General features: G+C 45.3%; 3 protein-coding genes across 3 annotated transcripts; 2 read left to right on the top strand and 1 right to left on the bottom strand.

The window, feature by feature from the left end:
• The first annotated feature begins 2,565 nt into the window (after positions 1 to 2,565).
• On the top strand, positions 2,566 to 6,731 carry LOC109484137 (cationic amino acid transporter 4-like). The gene is made up of 6 exons (XM_019787357.1): positions 2,566 to 2,802; positions 3,210 to 4,006; positions 4,357 to 4,644; positions 5,024 to 5,377; positions 5,764 to 5,872; positions 6,251 to 6,731. Exons 1-6 carry the CDS (start codon positions 2,574 to 2,576, stop codon positions 6,610 to 6,612), a joined length of 2,139 nt encoding a protein of 712 aa, XP_019642916.1. The 5' UTR covers positions 2,566 to 2,573; the 3' UTR covers positions 6,613 to 6,731.
• Positions 6,732 to 6,911: 180 nt separating this feature from the next.
• On the bottom strand, positions 6,912 to 13,668 carry LOC109484136 (cationic amino acid transporter 4-like). Its single transcript, XM_019787356.1, has 5 exons — positions 12,494 to 13,668; positions 11,299 to 11,762; positions 8,362 to 9,366; positions 7,625 to 7,835; positions 6,912 to 7,404 (listed from the first exon to the last, which is right to left on the bottom strand). The coding sequence occupies exons 1-5, from the start codon at positions 12,786 to 12,788 to the stop codon at positions 7,214 to 7,216; spliced, it is 2,166 nt and encodes a 721-aa protein (XP_019642915.1). The 5' UTR covers positions 12,789 to 13,668; the 3' UTR covers positions 6,912 to 7,213.
• A 766-nt stretch (positions 13,669 to 14,434) lies between these two features.
• Positions 14,435 to 16,849, top strand: LOC109484164 (MICOS complex subunit Mic10-like). Its single transcript, XM_019787392.1, has 4 exons — positions 14,435 to 14,563; positions 14,965 to 15,012; positions 15,943 to 16,052; positions 16,370 to 16,849. The coding sequence occupies exons 1-4, from the start codon at positions 14,485 to 14,487 to the stop codon at positions 16,391 to 16,393; spliced, it is 261 nt and encodes an 86-aa protein (XP_019642951.1). The 5' UTR covers positions 14,435 to 14,484; the 3' UTR covers positions 16,394 to 16,849.
• Positions 16,850 to 18,686: the final 1,837 nt, after the last annotated feature.

The following is an 18,686-nucleotide window of genomic DNA, read 5'->3' on the forward strand; positions in this document are numbered from 1 at the left end:
TACTGATATGACTAAATACGTACATGTTTACATAAAAACGACGAGTATTCATGATGCTAAAAATGATGATGCAAATCTAGTTTTATGCCTGAATGGGATAGGGTTAGGTTTCTACGGTTCTGGATAATCTCTGCGTATCCAAGAACGTACATTTGCCCCAGACACGGTTCTGGATAAAGCACGGTTCTGGATACAATTGGAGCTACAAGCAGTAAGATAAGTACACAGACGACAGCAACGTCCATTTGATGTCTTTGTATCTACTATAACAACGACATGCTTGAAGTATGCGTTTGTTCATGGTATTGCAGTTACACAGTAGTACTGCAGTCTGTGCGACGATAAACACAATTCTTTCCTTACAAACTGTAGTTGACTACGCACCATGTCATGACTTTGTGGTATTTTCCGCAAAAACACTTTTAAAGCATTGATAGTTTCACGTGGCAATTTGTCGCCCGGCCAACGACATTGAACCTTAACGAGAAAAAATAATACATAAAGCTTTCATATTTAATTGCAAGATTTAGCATGTGGCGTCGTTTCCATAGAAGGTGTTAAGTTGGCGAATCACATATTCAAGAATAGGAAAGCTCTTTTCAAATTGAGAACGATCATTTACTGGTAATCGAAAATGCTCTTTGATTCCAAAAATGATAGCAGAACTTTAGGTTCCAAAACATGATTTGGAATACATTTGTACTTCGAAACAGCATGTATGTTGTGTCCCAAAACGTTGCCCAGATATATTTAACACTGCATTTTTCTAGACAGAGCTTGTTTTTCTAAGCTGGTCAAATGTTTGCAAAGAGCCCCAGAAACAGTCACGGTTCGACGCCGCTGTACGTAGGTAGCCAGCGGTATTCTGTCTGAGTTCTTTCGGGGCTTTCGGGAGTTTTTAATGGTCAACTATTCAACTACAACCGCGTGAAACTCCTACCAGGTGCCTTAGTGTATCCAAAACCGAGTTATATATAGTTCTATGCCTGAATGGGCTAGGCCGGTTAGGATCAGGCACGGTTCTGGATAGTCTCAGCGCACCCAAGAACGTAGATTTGCCCCGGTCACGGATCTGAATACGCGTTGACTATCCAGAACCACAGATGAGCGTGGTTCTTCTGGACACAACACGGTTCTGGATATCCAGGCATATTGTATCCAGAACAGTGCCTGAGCATGTCTCTGTATAGTGACGGTTCTGGGTACAGCATGTCTAGACCCACGGCCCGTGTGTAGTGAATCTGTGCCACGTAAAACCGCCCAGGCGTGACCGATCCGTAAGTTGTGTAAACGCAAAAGTCGACACCTGATACGGACCTTACATGGGGCTGAAGCTCGCTCGCTGAAGGGAGCGGCCAAAACACCATGGACTAGTCTGTAATGTAAGTATATATGAAAACATCGGTGTTAAAGACAACATACATCAATCAGAAAGGATTAGACCCTGCCCTAGCAGCAACTTGAGACAAATACGTGATGATCTTGCATTCTACTGGTTTAGTAACGCATATAGCTTGTACTTTGTTGATGACATTGCATGCTAAAATAAGGCAAGGTTCAACCTTTCTGCCAAGCATGCATATGATGCTAGCATTGTTTGCTATGAATATGCTAATCTAAAATGCTGCTAGAAAAAGACAACTCAGGAAAAGTAAGATAGAGGACAAGCGCAGATACGTAAAAAAACATGGCGTCAGTAGCGTCAGTAACGTGTGACCACTTTTCGCAAGTGACATTTTCCCTTTTCTAAAAATTATCAAAGAACTTGAATGAAGCAGGAGCCTAAACCTCTGCTACCAGTAGCCAGGCTACCCTGCGTGGGTGCGTCAGTCCCATACCTGCCGCCCGCCTGCCTGTGACCAGGCTTACAGTTCACCCACACTCCGTTAAACTGTGACCACACTGGGCCCTGAACCGAGTCCGCACCACCCCTGCTGCGAGCTGAAGAAATAGTTTTCCCCTTCTGAACATAGTCCAACGTAGACAAGCTAGATCTAGCATATCTGGAGTCCTGTGTTTGGGTTATGACATGCACGCTACAGTGTCATTGTACTCTACCCGAGTTACGTCATCTTTAGAACGCTTGGCACGGTGTCTCTAGATACAGGTAAGAATTGGGGAGGGGGGCTTTAATGAAGTTATGTAGGGATTGTGTTACAACTGCGGTATTTTCAAATGACTCCTTACGCTAAGTTGCTTACTTACCTTAGATCTATTGCCAAGCCTTAACTTGGGCATAGGCCACGCACTAGGTCACTCCATCTGGTGCGGTCCTGGGCCCTCTCTACCAAGTTCATATACAAAAGGATCAAGATTGTCCGGATTTGCAAGTCCTAATGTTGTACGTATCTCAAATGAAAAATTTTCCGATAGAGTGTGCCTTACGATAGCATGGATTGCAGACTGTTCCCTGGGCCAGTAAACAGGCCAGTCCCCGGTTGTTTACCAGGGTCTAATTGAGGAGGTCTGTAGCAAAATTGTCTTATACGAAACGGTCTAAGAAGTAAAATAATTTGAAAAGACGACTTCATGTTTATATATTTCTCATTGTAGTGTCAGACCTGTGATCCACGATGCCACCGTTCCGACAAGAGCCCGACCCCCGGGCGAACACCCCACCCCCTCGGGCGCGCTCCTCCCTGTGGGAGGCGGTGTTCCGGAGGAAGCTGATCGGGCCGGCCACGTTCCGGTCCCCGCTGCGGAGATGCCTGGAGTCCCGGGACCTGATGGCCCTGGGGTTGGCCGCGGTGCTCGGGACAGGGATCTACATCACCGTGGGTCTGGTGGCCAGGCAACACGCAGGTAGGCGTCCAACTTTGTGTGTAGCAATTTGAACTTCTAAATTTGAAGTCTAAAAGTGCATCTAGATATCACTTTTTAATGTGACTGAGAGCAATAAAATGGACTTATTGCCAATGGTATATACCATAATGTTACTACAAAGGTTGCCAACCAAATGCATATTGTTAACCTTCACATTGTCCGCCAACAAACTACTGCTCTGTTTATTCTTATTCAGGCACATCCAACTTGCTACATAATGTAATCTAACACCACAAGGTGTCTGCTACAACATCAGTTACCATAGTGACAGACGTCTGGTCCAGGTCATTGGCCTTATTTGTTTAGAGAAGAAGAAACGGAACAAAAGCAATGTGTTCTTCTGCGAAAACAAACATGAATTAAATTTTGTTCTTATGTCCATATAGGTCCAGCAGTGCTAGTGTCATTTGTGGTAGGAGGCCTGGCAGCGTTCCTCACCAGTCTATGCCAGGCAGAGTTCGGAGCTAGGCTCCCATTGGCCGGCGCCACCTACACGTACATCTACGTCACGGTGGGTGAACTGTGGGGCTTCCTGATTGGCTGGAACACTGTGATGGAGCTGACGGTGGCGCTGGCGTTCGTCGGTCGCACCTGGAGTTCTCACCTTGACGCCCTGTGCGGCCACGCCGTCAGTACGTACCTCAAGACCCACGTGGCCACCTGGGACCTCACACCTTTAGCCGACTTTCCTGACTTTTGCGCGTTCGGCTCTGTTCTGCTAACTGTGTTGTTCGTCATAATAGGAGCTAAGATTTCGACGTGGATATCCGCCATCTTTATTTCAATCAACTTTGTCGTCATCGTTTGCGTCATCGTGTCCGGCGCGTTCGCGTCGCACCTGGGAAACTGGACAGAGGCGGAGTTCGCGCCGTACGGGTGGGAGGGGGTCATCACCGGGGCCTCCATCGCCTTCAGCTGTTTCACCGGGCTCAACGTCATCCTGACGTCAGGCGAGGAGACCCACGAGGCCAACACGTCACTTCCGGGATCTCTCATCATGACGGTGGTGACGTCACTTCCGTTGTACATCGGCGTGGCCGTGATATTGACAATGCTGGTGCCGTGGGATTCCATTGACGTAACGTCGCCGCTACCGAGCGCTTTTCTGAGCCACGGACGGAACTGGCGCTGGGCGTGGTACCTGACGACTGTCGGGTGTCTGTCCGCCATGATGGCTGCACAGGTTTGTTTGAATCATTGTTTGTTCATGAGAAGCTCAAATATGCCTGCAGTCCGCTTTTCATTGAGGTCATGAGAGAGAAGGGAAAATTTGTAACAACTAGAAAGCTAGGTAATAACATTTGCAAAGCAACTGCATAATGTTCACCTTCACATGGTCTAGCCTAACAAACTAATGGTCTGTTTCTTCTTACTCAAACACTGCCCTGCAACGTGATGTAACCCAAAACCACCCGCTGTCTGCTACAGCACCAGTTACCATGGTGACAGACGTCTGGTCAACAGAGCAAAAACCTCTGAAGATGCATCATTTAAAGTCCTAATAGATCTATACGTAAATCTTTACACATCCAGGTGGCCATTTTAGTCGCCCTGTCGCGGACGGTGTACTCTCTAGCCACGGACGGGCTGCTCTTCTCCTTCTGCGGTAAGGTGAGCCGGACGACGCAGGTGCCGGTGGTGGCGGCGCTTCTGTTCGGCGGGGTGGCGGCGTTCCTGTCCCTGGCGCTGGACGTGGGTTCCCTGGTGCAGTTCGCCTCCATGGGGTCTCTCCTGTCGTACGTCGTGCTGCCGATGTGCTCCATCATCTCCCGGTACCAGCCGCCCTTACCGCACGAGATCCCGCACATCCAGTATCAGTGGGTAGGTAACATCGTAATATAGTGAAGTATTGATGTAACGTAATATAGTATCGTATACATATAGCAAAAGTATAATCATGTTAACCTTCACATGATGTAGCCTAACTACTGCTCTGTTTATCCTTACATTTATACACATTTACATATGTGGTGACACAAGTCCTGCAACTTGCAACATAATGTAATCCAATACTAGAGGGTGTCTGCTACAGCACCAGTGACCATGCTGACAGACGCCTGGTTCAGGTCATTGACCCTATGCGTTTGTAAAGGAAGAAGAAACTGAACAAAAACAATATATCTTCCTTTTGCGAAGGCAAACATAAGAAAGTTGAGTTGCTCTCTGGCGATCGTTACCAATAGACGTGTATTTATTACAGGTGCAACAGCAGATGCACGAGCATGCGTACGACACCGAACCGCCTCGGGTGTCCTCGGAAGACTTCGTGGCCGAGTTCGGCCCGAGATTCCGACGAGTCGGCGAGCTGAGGTCCACGTCACGGTACTTAGAATGCATAAAAAACCTCCCCGCTGGTCACGTGGTCACCACGTGCATCCTGTCCCTCACTATCGTGCTCGTCGGCTGCAGCGTCCTGGTCAAGCATGCGCAGTGGGAACCCGTGACGTCACATTGGTGGGTGTTCTTCCTGCTGACGTTGTTGCTGGCTGCCATGGCAACCATTCTGGCCGTGATCTTCGCCCATCATCAGAACGAGGACATCCCGACCTTCAGGGTAAGGGACAGGGAGAAAAAAGGCCTCCGCCCCTGAGGCGTCACCAAAAATGCACAGGATTGGAGTCTAGAATATGTTCAAAATGACAAGAGGGGAAAATATGCGTCAGCTATACCTATAAAGATAAAGTGATGATTTTCGTGAAATCTAGCTTTTAGGTCAATGTCACCGCCAATTTTATTGTTCGTTTAATGCAGCTCAGTGCACTCTAGGTGCTGCTACATGTGTGTGCTTTGAACTGTCTTTATGTATATATGCAAATCGCCCATCTAACTCCCAGATTAAGAAACAGCAAAAGCATAAAACATACATCTAGACGATGAAAGACGGAAATATGCAGACAAAAGTCCATTTTCACCCTCTAACCTGTGTTGATGTTTCCATAGTTACGGCTGATCCCGTTCGTTCCGGCCCTGACCCTGTGCCTGAATGTGCTGCTAGTTGTCCACCTGGACGGAAAGACCTGGGCGCGCTGTGCCATATGGATAGGGATAGGTGAGTAGTCCCCCGATCATTACCTCCGGGGAAGGAGATATCCTTCCGCGTTAAGGTACTGTTTTCGGTCGTGTTTGTGTGTTCGCAGCTGTAGCTCACGGTAGATTCGGCGGATTTCTTTGATTTTCGGTATATGATTAGTTATTGGGGTCCAGATGATGTGGTAGTTTTTTTTCTTTGCATTTGTATTTTCATGTATTAAAATAAGATAATTCGACAACCCTGTGCTGTATGTGGTGTGGTATCGTCTATCAAACAGCTGTTGTCCACCAAGCTATACCAAACTACTAGGCAAATATATATAAGCATCGAGATTATAGAAAATGGCCAATTGGTACATCTTGAGCTCATATGTCGATTTTATTACTTGTTTTACAGGCCTGTTATTGTATTTCGGCTACGGCTTTCGCCACAGCAAGGCACTGACCCAACCACACGCACCCCTTCCCGAAGAGTGGATCCGTCCGCCCAGGGGAAGGCTTTTCCACAGGGAGGACTTCGTGTTGGTGGAACAGCCACCTTCCCGTATAAGGGATGACGTAGTTTTGTTCGATAGAACCGTGCGTGATGACGTCACGGCCATGGTGCGAGACGACATGCTGAGGAGCATTCCAGAGGACGACGATGACGAAGAAGAGCGCCCCCTATTGCCCGAGGGGTGGAACCGCAGGGGAAAGAAGAAAAACAGAGGGGAGCATTTGGAGAGGGACCCAGTGGTGTTTTACGACTCAAATATTTAGATTTAAGAGTGAAATATTGAAGAGATTATTGTTTGCTAGAAAGGAAAGGCATATTTATTTCTATGCAACCACTTGTGCAATAAAGAGGAAGTGACGTATACGTAGTTGTCTCTTGTTCTTGTAATGTAATCCAACACCACAGGGTGTCCGCTACAGCACCAGTTACCATGGTGACAGACGTCTGGTTCAGGTCATTGACCTTATGTGCTTGGAGAAGAAGAAAAGAGCAAAGACCTTCTGTGAAGGTAAATATTACAATGATAAACCAGAGATTCATCAAATGCTCTTTTTCTTCGAAGATTTATTTCTATATTACTTGAACATCTCTTTTAGCAATTCTGCTATCATAAATGTAATCTATGACAAGGTCTTTGATATACAACAGCTATGTTTTTTTCTTATAATAGCTTTATTGAAATTACTTGCTAAAGATCTACTTTTAGGACATGTAATTTTGCACTTGGGTAAATGTCGCGTTGCAGACAATATTGCACATTTTAAAATCCACGTTGAAGTGTCTATCTCGAAACTAACTTCTATTCCTACCGTCTTGAGAAGCTGAATGGCGTAAATTCTTATATCTTAGAAATCCTGTAAAGCCTCACACAGCAAACGTGAGACACTTGTGGTGTTTATGCCGCTTGCCCACGTGACTGGGGATGACCTGCTCGTTGAAGAGCGCATGCGTGGAGATGGGCTGGAGTAGAATGGCCTCGGTCTCGTGTGGCTGGTATCCCCTTGCGAACCGCTGGGTGGAGTGGCAGACACCGTAGAACAGGTAGTTCAGGATCCCTGCAGTGAAACATTCAACAAGACTGGCAATGAAAACATACATTGCTGTGGCGACAGTGATTGCTGTTGGGGTTATCGTTTGCATGGCACAGCCATGATTTCATGATTTTGAGGATGCCTTGGTACCCTCCCCTCCCCTGAGTGTATAGTGAACGAGCCCATGTATTTCAAATAAGTTCCTTTTTTCTGCGAAGATAAACATGACAAATGACGGTGTTACCTATAGCTATCCACCCTCCGTACAGGACCCATGTCTTGTCCTCCAGCCCCACCATCATGGCGGAGGTCCCCACCATGGCGAGCACGGCCAGCCAGGGCATGAGCGGCGCCCGGAGCACCAGCCCGCCCCGGCCCTGGGGCAGGTACAGCAGGACCCCCACCGCCCCCAGCACCGTGGTGGTCAGCCCGATCAGCACCAGGATACCCCACACCTGTAAAAAGTCAATGTCATATTTTATTGCACAACGATTGTAACAGGCACGGTATGGCAAGTTCTTGAGCAGTACTAAACCTAACCTTTCCTAACTTGGGTCTAGGTAAGTTAAGACCTAATTCTACGCTATTATATATGAGTGATACAATATATGAAACATGTGATACATATATATATATATGAAACATGGATATCTAACAAGGGTCACAGTCAGATGCCTTCATCAGGCAATGTTATATTCTCAGTGCTACTCATTGCCGCATGGTGGCGTTGCAGCAAGGAGAATGTGGTCCCAAACGTGACTGAGTCTATACACTCTCCTTTTTTGTTTGATCTTACATTAGTTGACGGCCGCGGCATTACTAACTTTATTTTTGAGCCATTTGTTATGATACGATGAACATACTGGACAGCCAACGGAAAATTACATTTGAAACATTGATTTTCTCTTGAAATCAGAATTTTTCAAAGCCGGAAGCTGTGCTAAAATTTCTTCGGGTGTTTTGACATGACAGCATACCCACCTGATAAAACACTTGATCCGGGAACCTGACGCACACCGTTGCCAGGGCAACTAAGCTGGCAACGGACAACAGCACCATACAGGTGGCGATGTATCCCGTCATCCTCGTGGGCACTACGTATTTCCGCATCCGCTTGTACAGGGGCGTGGCCTGGGCGGGGCCCTTGCTAGCCAAGTTGCTCGCGCGGCGTCTGTAGGCCTCCATGATGGCATAGATATCCACTTCATCTTCGTCTTCATCTTCATCATTCTCGTCCCCGGAGCTTTCTGCGCTAGAGTCCGACAAGGCCCCGGATGTAGCACCCTCGGTGTGGTACGTCACCTGTTGTTCTGCATGTGACGTCATCTGTTCGACCTCTAGAATCCCTGCTGACCTTTCCGAGTCGCGGTGACGTGTGCGAACGACGTCATTCTTGTCCGCGTCACGTGACAGCGCGCTGCCATCGTCCTCTACACTAGTCCCGCTCACTTGGTAACGCAGGATGATGACGCATGCGCAGGAGATCGTCTGGACAACAAGACACGTGCTGGCGCAAAGCTGTATCAAGTCCGACTGCCGAAATCCTAGGGATAAAAAACCGACGAAAAGTCCCGCTAGGGCGATTCCGACCACCGGTTTCGTGGTCCCGGCTCGCTTCCGCAGACAATAAGTCACCAGACCGTCGTTTGCCATGTTCTCTGCGAGTTGTGGGATTCGCCACGTGACAAATATCAAAGCGACCGACAACATTGCCACCTGCCAGATTGCTACAATGTATGTAGCAAACTTGGCTCCCGCTACAGCAAAGGCACTCGGGAGCGGGGCGAAATGGTCCACCTGAGACCAGGGTGAGAGATGGGATTGTACAACGGTGACTAGGGTAAAAGATGAGACTAACGCGAAAGGAGTTGTAACCAGGGCTGCCCAAACGTTCTGTCTCTTGGTCCCTTTCCGTTCCACTCCCGCCCGAGCCAGTTCTTCGAATCCGAAGAATCCAGGAGACAAGATGGCCGCTCCAGATGCTACCTGCGGACATTAAAGAGATCAAACGTAAATGAGGTACAACTGGACAGGTAACATTTGAAAAACAAGTAAAATCTGAGATTTTATACCTCCGGGATTTTTATTGTATATTTTTATATGTTGTTTGTTACTCCGTGAAGGAGGTCAGGACCTCCGGACGGAGTGTTGTAATCGGCTGATTTTTCATGTTCGCAGTCAAAACACTGGGTTCTCTTTGTGTAATCGGCACGCAATTTTATACGCCGTCTGCGGGCATGCCCGTGTTGATGCACGAATGTGTATTTTTGCCGTTGCTGCTTTCGCGGTCAATGTAATATCGCAGACGCACCCCTACAATTAAGAGGCGAATTGGAATGGTCCAGAAAAACGCGTTGTTTGGAATAGCAGTGGGGTTCAAAAAAGTTCATGCAGATACGGGGTGGTTTTTATAAGTGGTTCCAGATGTTTTTGCCCATGGTTAAGAGATGCCAAGTTTTTTGGAAGATGTTCGCAGCCAAAACGCATTCTTCCGTACGTCGCATTTCTGTGTAATTTCGCATGTGGTGTTGCATTATGTCCGGAATGATGCACGTCTTTTTATTTTTACCGTAGCTGTTTTGATATTGGAGTAAATGCTTATTTTCGAAACATCCCCATTTCTTTGAAATGGTTTCGTCCGTTTATGCAACTGTTACTGCGCTAATGACGACCAGTCGCGCTGTCCTGATACACCGCGAATGTGCGAGTGTTCCCTGTAGACAGTCCCGGGAGTCATTTTTTTCGCACATTCCAGGAGCCAAACCAAAATACGTTCATGAACCGAGTCCAAAAAACCGAAACGTGAAAATCGGATGATCGGACCTGATGTACATTTCTCTTTCTATAGATTGTACACACAATACACACATCTTTAGATAATCTGGCCATGGCAGGTTAAAAAAAAGTAACCCTGAATCATACTAGATTAGCGTAAATGCATGTTAATGCGTTCAAAACAAGAAAAAAATTGTTTCCGGGTATTAATCTCTTGAATCACGGCGCTGAATATTGACGCAAAAATATTTCGGGCATCGCGCGCCCTTCCCGCGTCACGTGTAGGCATCTCGCATCTCTGATTGGTTGTTGCGTCTTAAGATGACTGAGCCGACGCGCGTTTAAACAATTTTTCTTTGTTCGATTTATCACACTTCACAGAGAATTGTCGCCAATGGCTACTTCTTTTTGTTGCAATATATAATACTTCACGGAGAATTGTCGCCTATGGCTTCTTGTTGGTGTTGAATTTTGTGCACAACAATTGTTGCGCCCCGCAGGACTAGGGTTTTAAACAAAGAATTTATCGAGAACGGACACCCCTCTGTGCGAGGGATCATATACGTGGACCAGACCGAGAATACCTTAAACACGCCAAAGGTCAACGGTTGCAACCGTTTTCATGCTCAAAAGGGGTGTCCTGGGGCCACCAAAAGGCACCATTTTGACGCCCGAAAACACAAATACAATAAAAACAAAAGAACGTGCATCATCTACAGCCCAATAGCAAAACATACACAGAGTCCCCAAAAAATCCGTCCACCCAAACGCGAGAAACAGCTGCGAACATGAAAATCTAAATCTCTCACAAACCCTTCCGCGGAAGGATGTCTCCTCCCCGGACGTAATAAATGCATAATGTTTACATTCGTATGGCCTAGCTTAAGAACCTACTGCTATGTTTATTCTTTATACTCAAACACAATCATAATTATATACTAGTATAAGGTGACCCGCCCCTCTAGGTCTGTCCTGCAACCTGTAACATAATGTAACCCAACACCACAAGGTGTCTGCTTCAGCACCAGTTACCATGGTGACAGCAGTCTGGTTCAGGTCATTCACCTTTTAGTTTGGAAAGAAGAAGTAGCAAAAACAATATACGAGTATTTTACTTCTGCGAAGGTAAACATGATTACTCACCACACGTATAATGTCTGTTGTCATTTCCGTGTGCGTCCAGTTCGAACTTTGCGTGAAAAACAATCCGATAGAGAATACAAACACTAGCAGAGTGCCGGCCAGGACGTGGGAAATGTTCATCAAGAACTCCTGCACATCCGGCTTGAGTTGGGACGACGCCAAACACGACAAAACGCCGACAGCGAAGGCGAGAAAGTCAGGGTAGGTCGTCATGTGCGGAATCCCTCCAACGCGCATGCTCAGTTCGTCGCTCATCACGTGACCAGACAGGTAGTCTATGGTCTGGCTGAGTGCGCGTGCGCAGCAGGCAGCTCCGGTCAGTAGTTGTAGCAGGCTGGTCCAGCCGATGACGTAAGCGACGACCTCGCCGATGGTTGCGTAGCAACAGCTGTAGGTGTCCGGCAGTTCCGAACTGTCCGGGAGGACACGTAGTGCGCGTGCGCGAAGCTCCGTGTGAACTAGACCTGAAATTTGACACCAGAAGAATGAAGAGAATCAATGATTTATGATTTTATCAGAAGCTTCCGAGTCTTCTATTTTCTGTCAACATTGTCACCTTTTACGCCAAAAAGCAGTTACTCAAGCAACTGGATATGATTTTGGAAAATCATATGCAAAATCAGATTAAGTTGCTTCAGTAACTGCTTTTTAGCGAATCTTATTAACTGGATGTCTAACCTTCATCGACGTATTGTCACCAATTTCATGTCATGATTGTCTCAAATTTGATTTCTAAATCAGCTGGTGTGTTACGCCGAAAGGCGGTTATACCGGCTATACAGATACAGATAAATTGGAATATTACAATTTAGAAATTAAAAATTAAAATTATTGTTTTTCATGGATAGAGTCACATGTGTTCAGGCACAGCCCTGTCTTTCTCAAGGCAGAACATACGAGTATCTATTGATCTGTTTTAGGTACAAACACGTTAATTCATGTGTTAATATCCTGTTTGCTGCTTTTGGTGTGTGTCATTTTGGTTATACCTTTTCCCTTCAGTCGAATGTACTGTATCAATGATGCATAAACTATATAGTAAACAATTTATAGAATGACAATATAGAATCCAGCTTATGATATTATTAAATGAACGAGTACCCACCAAACACATAAAAATACATAGCATTTACATACATGCAGGAAGATAGCTGATCTAAAATCATACATGTAACGTTATATTTATGTTACCCACCTGTTAAGAGACTTGTAACGCAGACTCCTGCCAGAGACAACAGAAGAACAGGTCCGCCCACCCCCTGTACGGCAAAATATCCCGTCAGTACCACCAAGCCGAGCCCCAACTCTCCACCGAGGCCTGCCCGCAGCAGGCTCGGGACCCGGGTGGCCTTGGGCCCGACAGGCGCGCCGTCTGCTCCCGATGAGTCGGAACTGAACGGGGAATCGCTACCGGGAATCGTATCGAGCCTACGCGTACGGAACAGGGTCCTGGCTGTGTCCCGCATCCAAGCAGACATATACCCCGGCATGGCCCAGGTTTACTGTTCGTCTTTCGTCGTTTTTAAATGTTCCACTTAATCTTAGCAAACACACAAGCGTTCAGTCACCGCCTGGGGCTATTCAGAGGCAACATGCCGTAGTACTGTAACCCCCGCAAACCATGACGTGTCAACTACACAGTGTATGCAGTTTTACACCAGACAGATTAGCGTGAGAAACTTCCTCGTATAGAGCGAAATATCACGTCGGGTTTCAGGCATAGCAGTCAGTCTTGGCAAGAGTCTTGGGTCAGCGGTGCTTCTTTTGTAGTTCCCGTCTTTAAGTCTCTTCCTTCCTGTTCTTAAGACCCTCACCTGCGCTTTGTTTATACTACAGTCGGCATCGACTCAGTCTGCGTCGTCAGACTGTTGACTTTTACGAAATATGATAGTTGTAAACTGTGAAGAGTCTGAGGGTAAGACATGCACACGGCTCGTTTCTTGGTCACGTAGATCACAATTCTCACCTCTTTTTAGAAAACACGTCGTTGTTTCAGCTCCAAACACTCCCGGGGATTTCGTCCTGTGGTGCTTTACAAACTTTCACTTCACGCTCCAATTACTAAGTACTTCTCAGGTCATGTTTGAGTTGTACGTCGGACCCCTGAATATAAAACGTCTCAGCGTACCCCAGGACTTCCTAGAAGCAACGGCCACGTAAGTCGAACCGTCTACGAACCCTGGGCCACATCCGGCAACATAAATAAAGTCATATTGTCGGTATATATCCTGCAACAATGGCGATGTGCACAGCAGCTAGCGATAGTAATCTAACAGCTGGTAGAACCACTCTACCGCCCGGGGGCGGACGCCAGTGTAACAGCCTGAAGTGTGACCTCTACCGAACCAACCTGTGCTAGCTGTGTAGGTTCTGTGGCATAGAGCAATAACAACACGGAAAACGCGTTCTGTAGACCAGGAAGAGGTGAGAAAAGGATCCTAGGAAAAGGAAAACTTTTACCCAACTTGCTAGCCTATGATTCAAATGTCGATGTCTTCGTTGTTTGGCGAATGCAAGGCGCATCGCAAACTGCCAGGACTCACTGCAAACATTCGCAAAAGGAGAACAGTTTGCCACCCCTTTAGCTGACTAGTACTAACTCCCTCGGCATGTTATCTCTCTATTTGGCCGATTTCTACTCTTTCCGACCGCCTCCCGAAGCCTGGTAGAGGCTACGGGGGCGTGTAACTGCCAGAAGTTTGACCTTGCCGGACTAACCTGGAGGTTCTGTTGCAAGTAGATCAATAACAACACGGAATACGTGTTCTTCAGACCAAGGAGGTGAGAAAAAGGACAGGACAACATTTACCCAACTTGTTGGCCCGTGAAAGAAATGTCGCTGTCTTGTTTGGCGTATGCAGGGCGCATATCGCGAACTGTCACAAACTAATAGCCTCTACCAGGCTTCAGAGGTGACTGGAAAGAGTAGAGATTGGACAAATAGACAAATAACATCTAGACTATAGGTAGCCTTGTACGTACATGTAGGTACCCACGTGTCTGTTCGTATGACTAGTTATAGACCTTACGACAGTCGCTGTACTTTTGTTGTGTCAATATTAAAGTTCTCCGATATAACAGGTGGCATGTCATCTGTCCATCTGGTCAATTGCAGTACAAGCGCGCCATCTGTCGTTTATTGTACGCAGTGCAACTTTGAAAACCTCTCTCACCATCATCATCATCATGGCTGCCGAGGTTCGAAGTGAGGACGAGCTAGGGAAGAAATGGGACCGCTGTTTGGCTGATACAATCGTCAAGATGGGTAAGTACAACCTAGAAAGTGATTTGATAAGTTATAGAACACAGTGAGGTTGACAAAAGGCCTGATTACCTTCTGTTTAGCTTGTAGTTTCAGGGTTAGAGTGTGGGGAGGGGGGCGCAGTGATTTTTTTGGGCAAACCCAAGGGCATCGTGAACAAAAGGCCCGAAAAAAAATATCGACTTATATTTGACATCAATTATAATTGTATGGTACAGAATAAGGTGAGATAACAGTGCGTTTGTGTTGAATTATGCTAAAATATTCTTAATAGCTTTGAGGTAGCCTACTCAACATGGTTTGGGATTATCATAATGTATAATCATGGAATAATTAACTGACAGGTAAAATTGCAGATTGATAAATAATTTAGTATCTTTGCAATGATTTTTTTCCCTTGGCAGGCGGGGGGTTGGCTGTAGGTGTGGTGTTCTCTGTCTTCCTCTTCAAACGTAAGTAAAAATGCACAACAAACGTTAACTCTGCTTGAATATTATATTTACTGTCGTAAGTCAATCGACATAACATTAAATATTGTAACATGGACATGTAATGTATGAATACTATAGTTCGTACAGGAATTAAATAATTACAAGTTTTTCCTGTTGCATAACTCAGTCGGAGTACAAATAGATGGCTACAAGTGTGTTAGTTTCCAGGTAGCAGATTATATTGTTACAATCAAGTATTACATGTTAGCTGTAGCCTCATGATTTATGCTATACATATAGAATACAACACGGGGTATTCCGTATCGCCCGAGGTACCAGCCCGACCGCGCGTCGGATCGCCCGACGGCCGAAGGCCGGAGGGAGATCCGATCCGCGGGAGGGCTGGGACCGAGGGTGATGCGGAATACACCGTGTTGTATTTTATTTATGTCATACCCACCCAAAAAAACACGCCTTTCAATGCGAAATGAGCGAAAATTTGGTGTCCCTCAACCCAAAAAATGCAACAACATCAATTCCAACGTCCAAATTTTGTGTTCGCATTTTCGAAAGCGGTGCAAGCGGTTAGGGCGAAACGCGTTCGAATCGTTCTATGGAACATTTGGAAGGCCCGGGCTGTACGCGATAAGAACCCCCGGGCCGTACCGCTAGTTATCACACGGGCCGGAACACCCGTATCGAACAAAATCACGGCCCAGGTAGGACATAAAATCAATGTACAGTATTTACATTTATAGCGGTCATACTATACTAGTTACTACCAAGATTGGGATGTCAATGCCTCATACCTATGATCTATAAATTATATCATAATGCTTTTCCTGTAAGTGTAACCTTCATATCTTGAGTTTTCTCAGTGGTTTGTTTGAGGAAGGAGGTTTAAAATTTTAGAACCTGCCCTCTGTCTTACCCCTTCTACCTTTACTGTAGGACGGCCGTGGCCGGTGGCATTTGGGACAGGAGTGGGACTGGGGATGGGATACTCCAATTGTCAACATGACTTCAGGAACCCAAACCTGCTGCATGGAACATTCGTCAAAGTACGTCAAACTTTACTTGTTGTGTTATATTATCTCAAGTTATATGATACTAATACATACATTTGTAGTATACCCTGAGCGTGTTAAGCTACATTTGCATATAGTACTATGTCCTAATGCTGTACATGCCAATAACAATCCTAGTCCAAACTACATTGTACTTAATAATTATATAATCAAATCCATCAAACTTCAAAGTGTGTCCAGCTTTCTTTCCTTGCACTTCTGTAATACCCCTGCCGACCACTAGGAGGCAGTGCAGTTACAATACATGTACAAAATGTATTCTCTAACAGATTCTTCTTTTGCATTTACAGAAACTTGAGAAGGGAGAGAAGTAACATGACACCACAAGTAGTGATAGCAGCATGACTTGGACCATCTCTCTTCCTTAGGACTTTCTTATCATGTGAAGACAATTGTAACTTACCAAAATCTCTGGACAGCACCCTACTCCCAAAAATTCTGACTTCCCAAGATGAGATGATGCATGTGTACATTTTCCTCCCTTTGTCTACACCACCTTAGGACTAGATTATGCTAGACACTACTAGTAGATGAGTAGAATTTTCCTGTGGTCCAATACGACATTGTCTGTATCTATTATGATATTATGTTGTCACATCTTCAAGCTTGTGGAAATGATACTTGGAAGATGCTTTTGCAAAATAAGGAAAGAAAATTTCACATCAGATTAATAATTTTTACTGTCCAACTTGTACGAAGAAATAATGTATTCACAGTCTTTGACATTACCTATGTATTAATGCTCTTATATTACATTACAAGTTATTCCTTGTAATACAAGGTTCTCCAACTGAATATTACATAATAAAGGTTAAAAAGAAACATAGCTTGCCTTGTCCTTAATGTGCTAATACAGTCAAACCTGTACTAGCGGTCACCTTTGTATAGTGGTCACTCGGCCATAGCGGTCAGTTTTTGCCGGTCCCTTGAATTTTTCCCATTGACGTAAGCATTAAGAATCGTGTCTATAGCGGTCACTGTTCAACGCGGTCAGCGGTCACCCCATTCCGGTCCCGCCGGCATGTCAACACCGCCGATAGCGGTCGCGGCTGACCGTAACCCACTAAGCACCACGGCCGTAACACCACCCCACCTCGGGCTACGACCGTTATGAGCCTTGAGATAATTTTCCGATCGCTACATTACTAAAATGTGAACTGAAAATTAGACTCCATATGTGTATGAAATAAAGGAAAACTGACTTTTGACACGAAGTTTCTGCGGTCGCGGGTGTCTTTGATATCTGCGTTTTCCCCAACACCAGTGCCGTGCGTGCCGCATGGAGCTTTCAATGGACTCGGCCGCTCGGCGAAGATTACGGCAAATTATCTTTACAAAAAAACTTAAGAATATCCATATTTGGTTTCTCGATTCCTTGAAATGCGTAGATATGTGCATAGCTTCCGTTTTTCATGGGCATAATTAAAGAAATTTGGCTCGAAAATGCGTTTCGTATTTTTCCAAGATGGCGCATGTTGGCTGCAGAGGGAGGTCAATTGGGGTCATCGGAAGACTCCACTGTTATGGAGGTAGACACACCGAGTTTTATTTAACTTCATTAGCGTCAAATGACGTAATTACATTATGAAAACATTTGAAATACATTACTACAATTAATGTTAGATGTAAATTTAACACTGTAGTGGATATTTTAGAAAAGATATAAGTCTGAAAGGAGAAAATTTTCTGTTGACTACCACATTGGCATAATGGTAGAGGCAGACAACCCACGCGGGGAGAAACCCAAGCCGTAAACAAAGGAGAGTTTTCGCTAAGTTTTCATGTTCAAAAACGACCAAAAACGGAAAGTAACTGGCAACTGACGAACAATTATTTTGCTGTTAACTAAATAGACAGCATCTTGGTACAAAATAACTTATTTACGTGGTTGGAATTCGCTGTGGCGTATGTCGGTCGCGCGAAGCAAGTGTTCACCAAAGAACAAAAACATGGCGATGTCGTTCTCTTCCACTTTTCGACTAACAACAACAACTACTAGTAACGTGGCGATTGCGGAGAAACGATGGCGAAAGCGGAAAGACGGACGCCAAACTTATTCCAAAAGGTGGAAGTGATTCGACTGGCAGAGAGAGTGAGAAGAAATCGTCGAAAGCTGAGCTTAGATTAAATGATTTTGCAGTCGATAGAAATTTGTTTGGAGTTGAAAGTTTGTTGCTTGATTTGCTTTCTTTTCTTTTGCCACATGTAGTACTAGTATGTACACAAGAACAGTAAATGACAACCAGTGATTTTGTATGTTTTAAATTATGTGAATGGTTTCATTGTCCCAGAATAGATTAACTGAATATGTTGAGTGTATGTATCTTTGATGTCAAGTTAATGTTTCCATGCAATATTTCTGTATTTCTTTTTTTTTTCAAGCAAGTACACAATAAAGTACAACTAAAGCAAAAGAACAACAAATTATTGAACTAACACATGTACATATAAAAGGGGTTTACCTTTGCAAATGTATGTATTCATATATTTCAGAATAAAGACATCACTGTTGGTACTCAAAGCATGTGTCCCTTTTTTTTGGGGGGGGGGTCAACTAAACCGGCTGTTTCTCTATAGTGGTCACCTGGCCATAGTGGTCAAATTTGG

The sequence above is a fragment of the Branchiostoma belcheri genome, unplaced genomic scaffold (assembly GCF_001625305.1).
Source record: "Branchiostoma belcheri isolate BF01 breed outbred unplaced genomic scaffold, Haploidv18h27 scaffold69, whole genome shotgun sequence".
Taxonomy (NCBI): domain Eukaryota; kingdom Metazoa; phylum Chordata; class Leptocardii; order Amphioxiformes; family Branchiostomatidae; genus Branchiostoma; species Branchiostoma belcheri.

What these genes read in the sequence shown, in the direction of transcription:
- LOC109484164 (XM_019787392.1), top strand. Translation starts at nt 14,485, where the DNA reads ATGGCTGCCGAGGTTCGAAGTGAGGACGAGCTAGGGAAGAAATGGGAC. An exon ending in CTCTGTCTTCCTCTTCAAAC is followed by an intron (nt 15,013 to 15,942) that starts GTAAGTAAAAAT and finishes CCTTTACTGTAG; the next exon opens with GACGGCCGTGGCCGGTGGCA. An exon ending in TGCATGGAACATTCGTCAAA is followed by an intron (nt 16,053 to 16,369) that starts GTACGTCAAACT and finishes TTGCATTTACAG; the next exon opens with AAACTTGAGAAGGGAGAGAA.
- LOC109484137 (XM_019787357.1), top strand. Translation starts at nt 2,574, where the DNA reads ATGCCACCGTTCCGACAAGAGCCCGACCCCCGGGCGAACACCCCACCC. An exon ending in GGTGGCCAGGCAACACGCAG is followed by an intron (nt 2,803 to 3,209) that starts GTAGGCGTCCAA and finishes ATGTCCATATAG; the next exon opens with GTCCAGCAGTGCTAGTGTCA. An exon ending in AGGACATCCCGACCTTCAGG is followed by an intron (nt 5,378 to 5,763) that starts GTAAGGGACAGG and finishes ATGTTTCCATAG; the next exon opens with TTACGGCTGATCCCGTTCGT.
- LOC109484136 (XM_019787356.1), bottom strand. Translation starts at nt 12,788, where the DNA reads ATGCCGGGGTATATGTCTGCTTGGATGCGGGACACAGCCAGGACCCTG. An exon ending in CAACAGACATTATACGTGTG is followed by an intron (nt 9,367 to 11,298) that starts GTGAGTAATCAT and finishes TAATGTCCGCAG; the next exon opens with GTAGCATCTGGAGCGGCCAT. An exon ending in CGGATCAAGTGTTTTATCAG is followed by an intron (nt 7,836 to 8,361) that starts GTGGGTATGCTG and finishes GACTTTTTACAG; the next exon opens with GTGTGGGGTATCCTGGTGCT.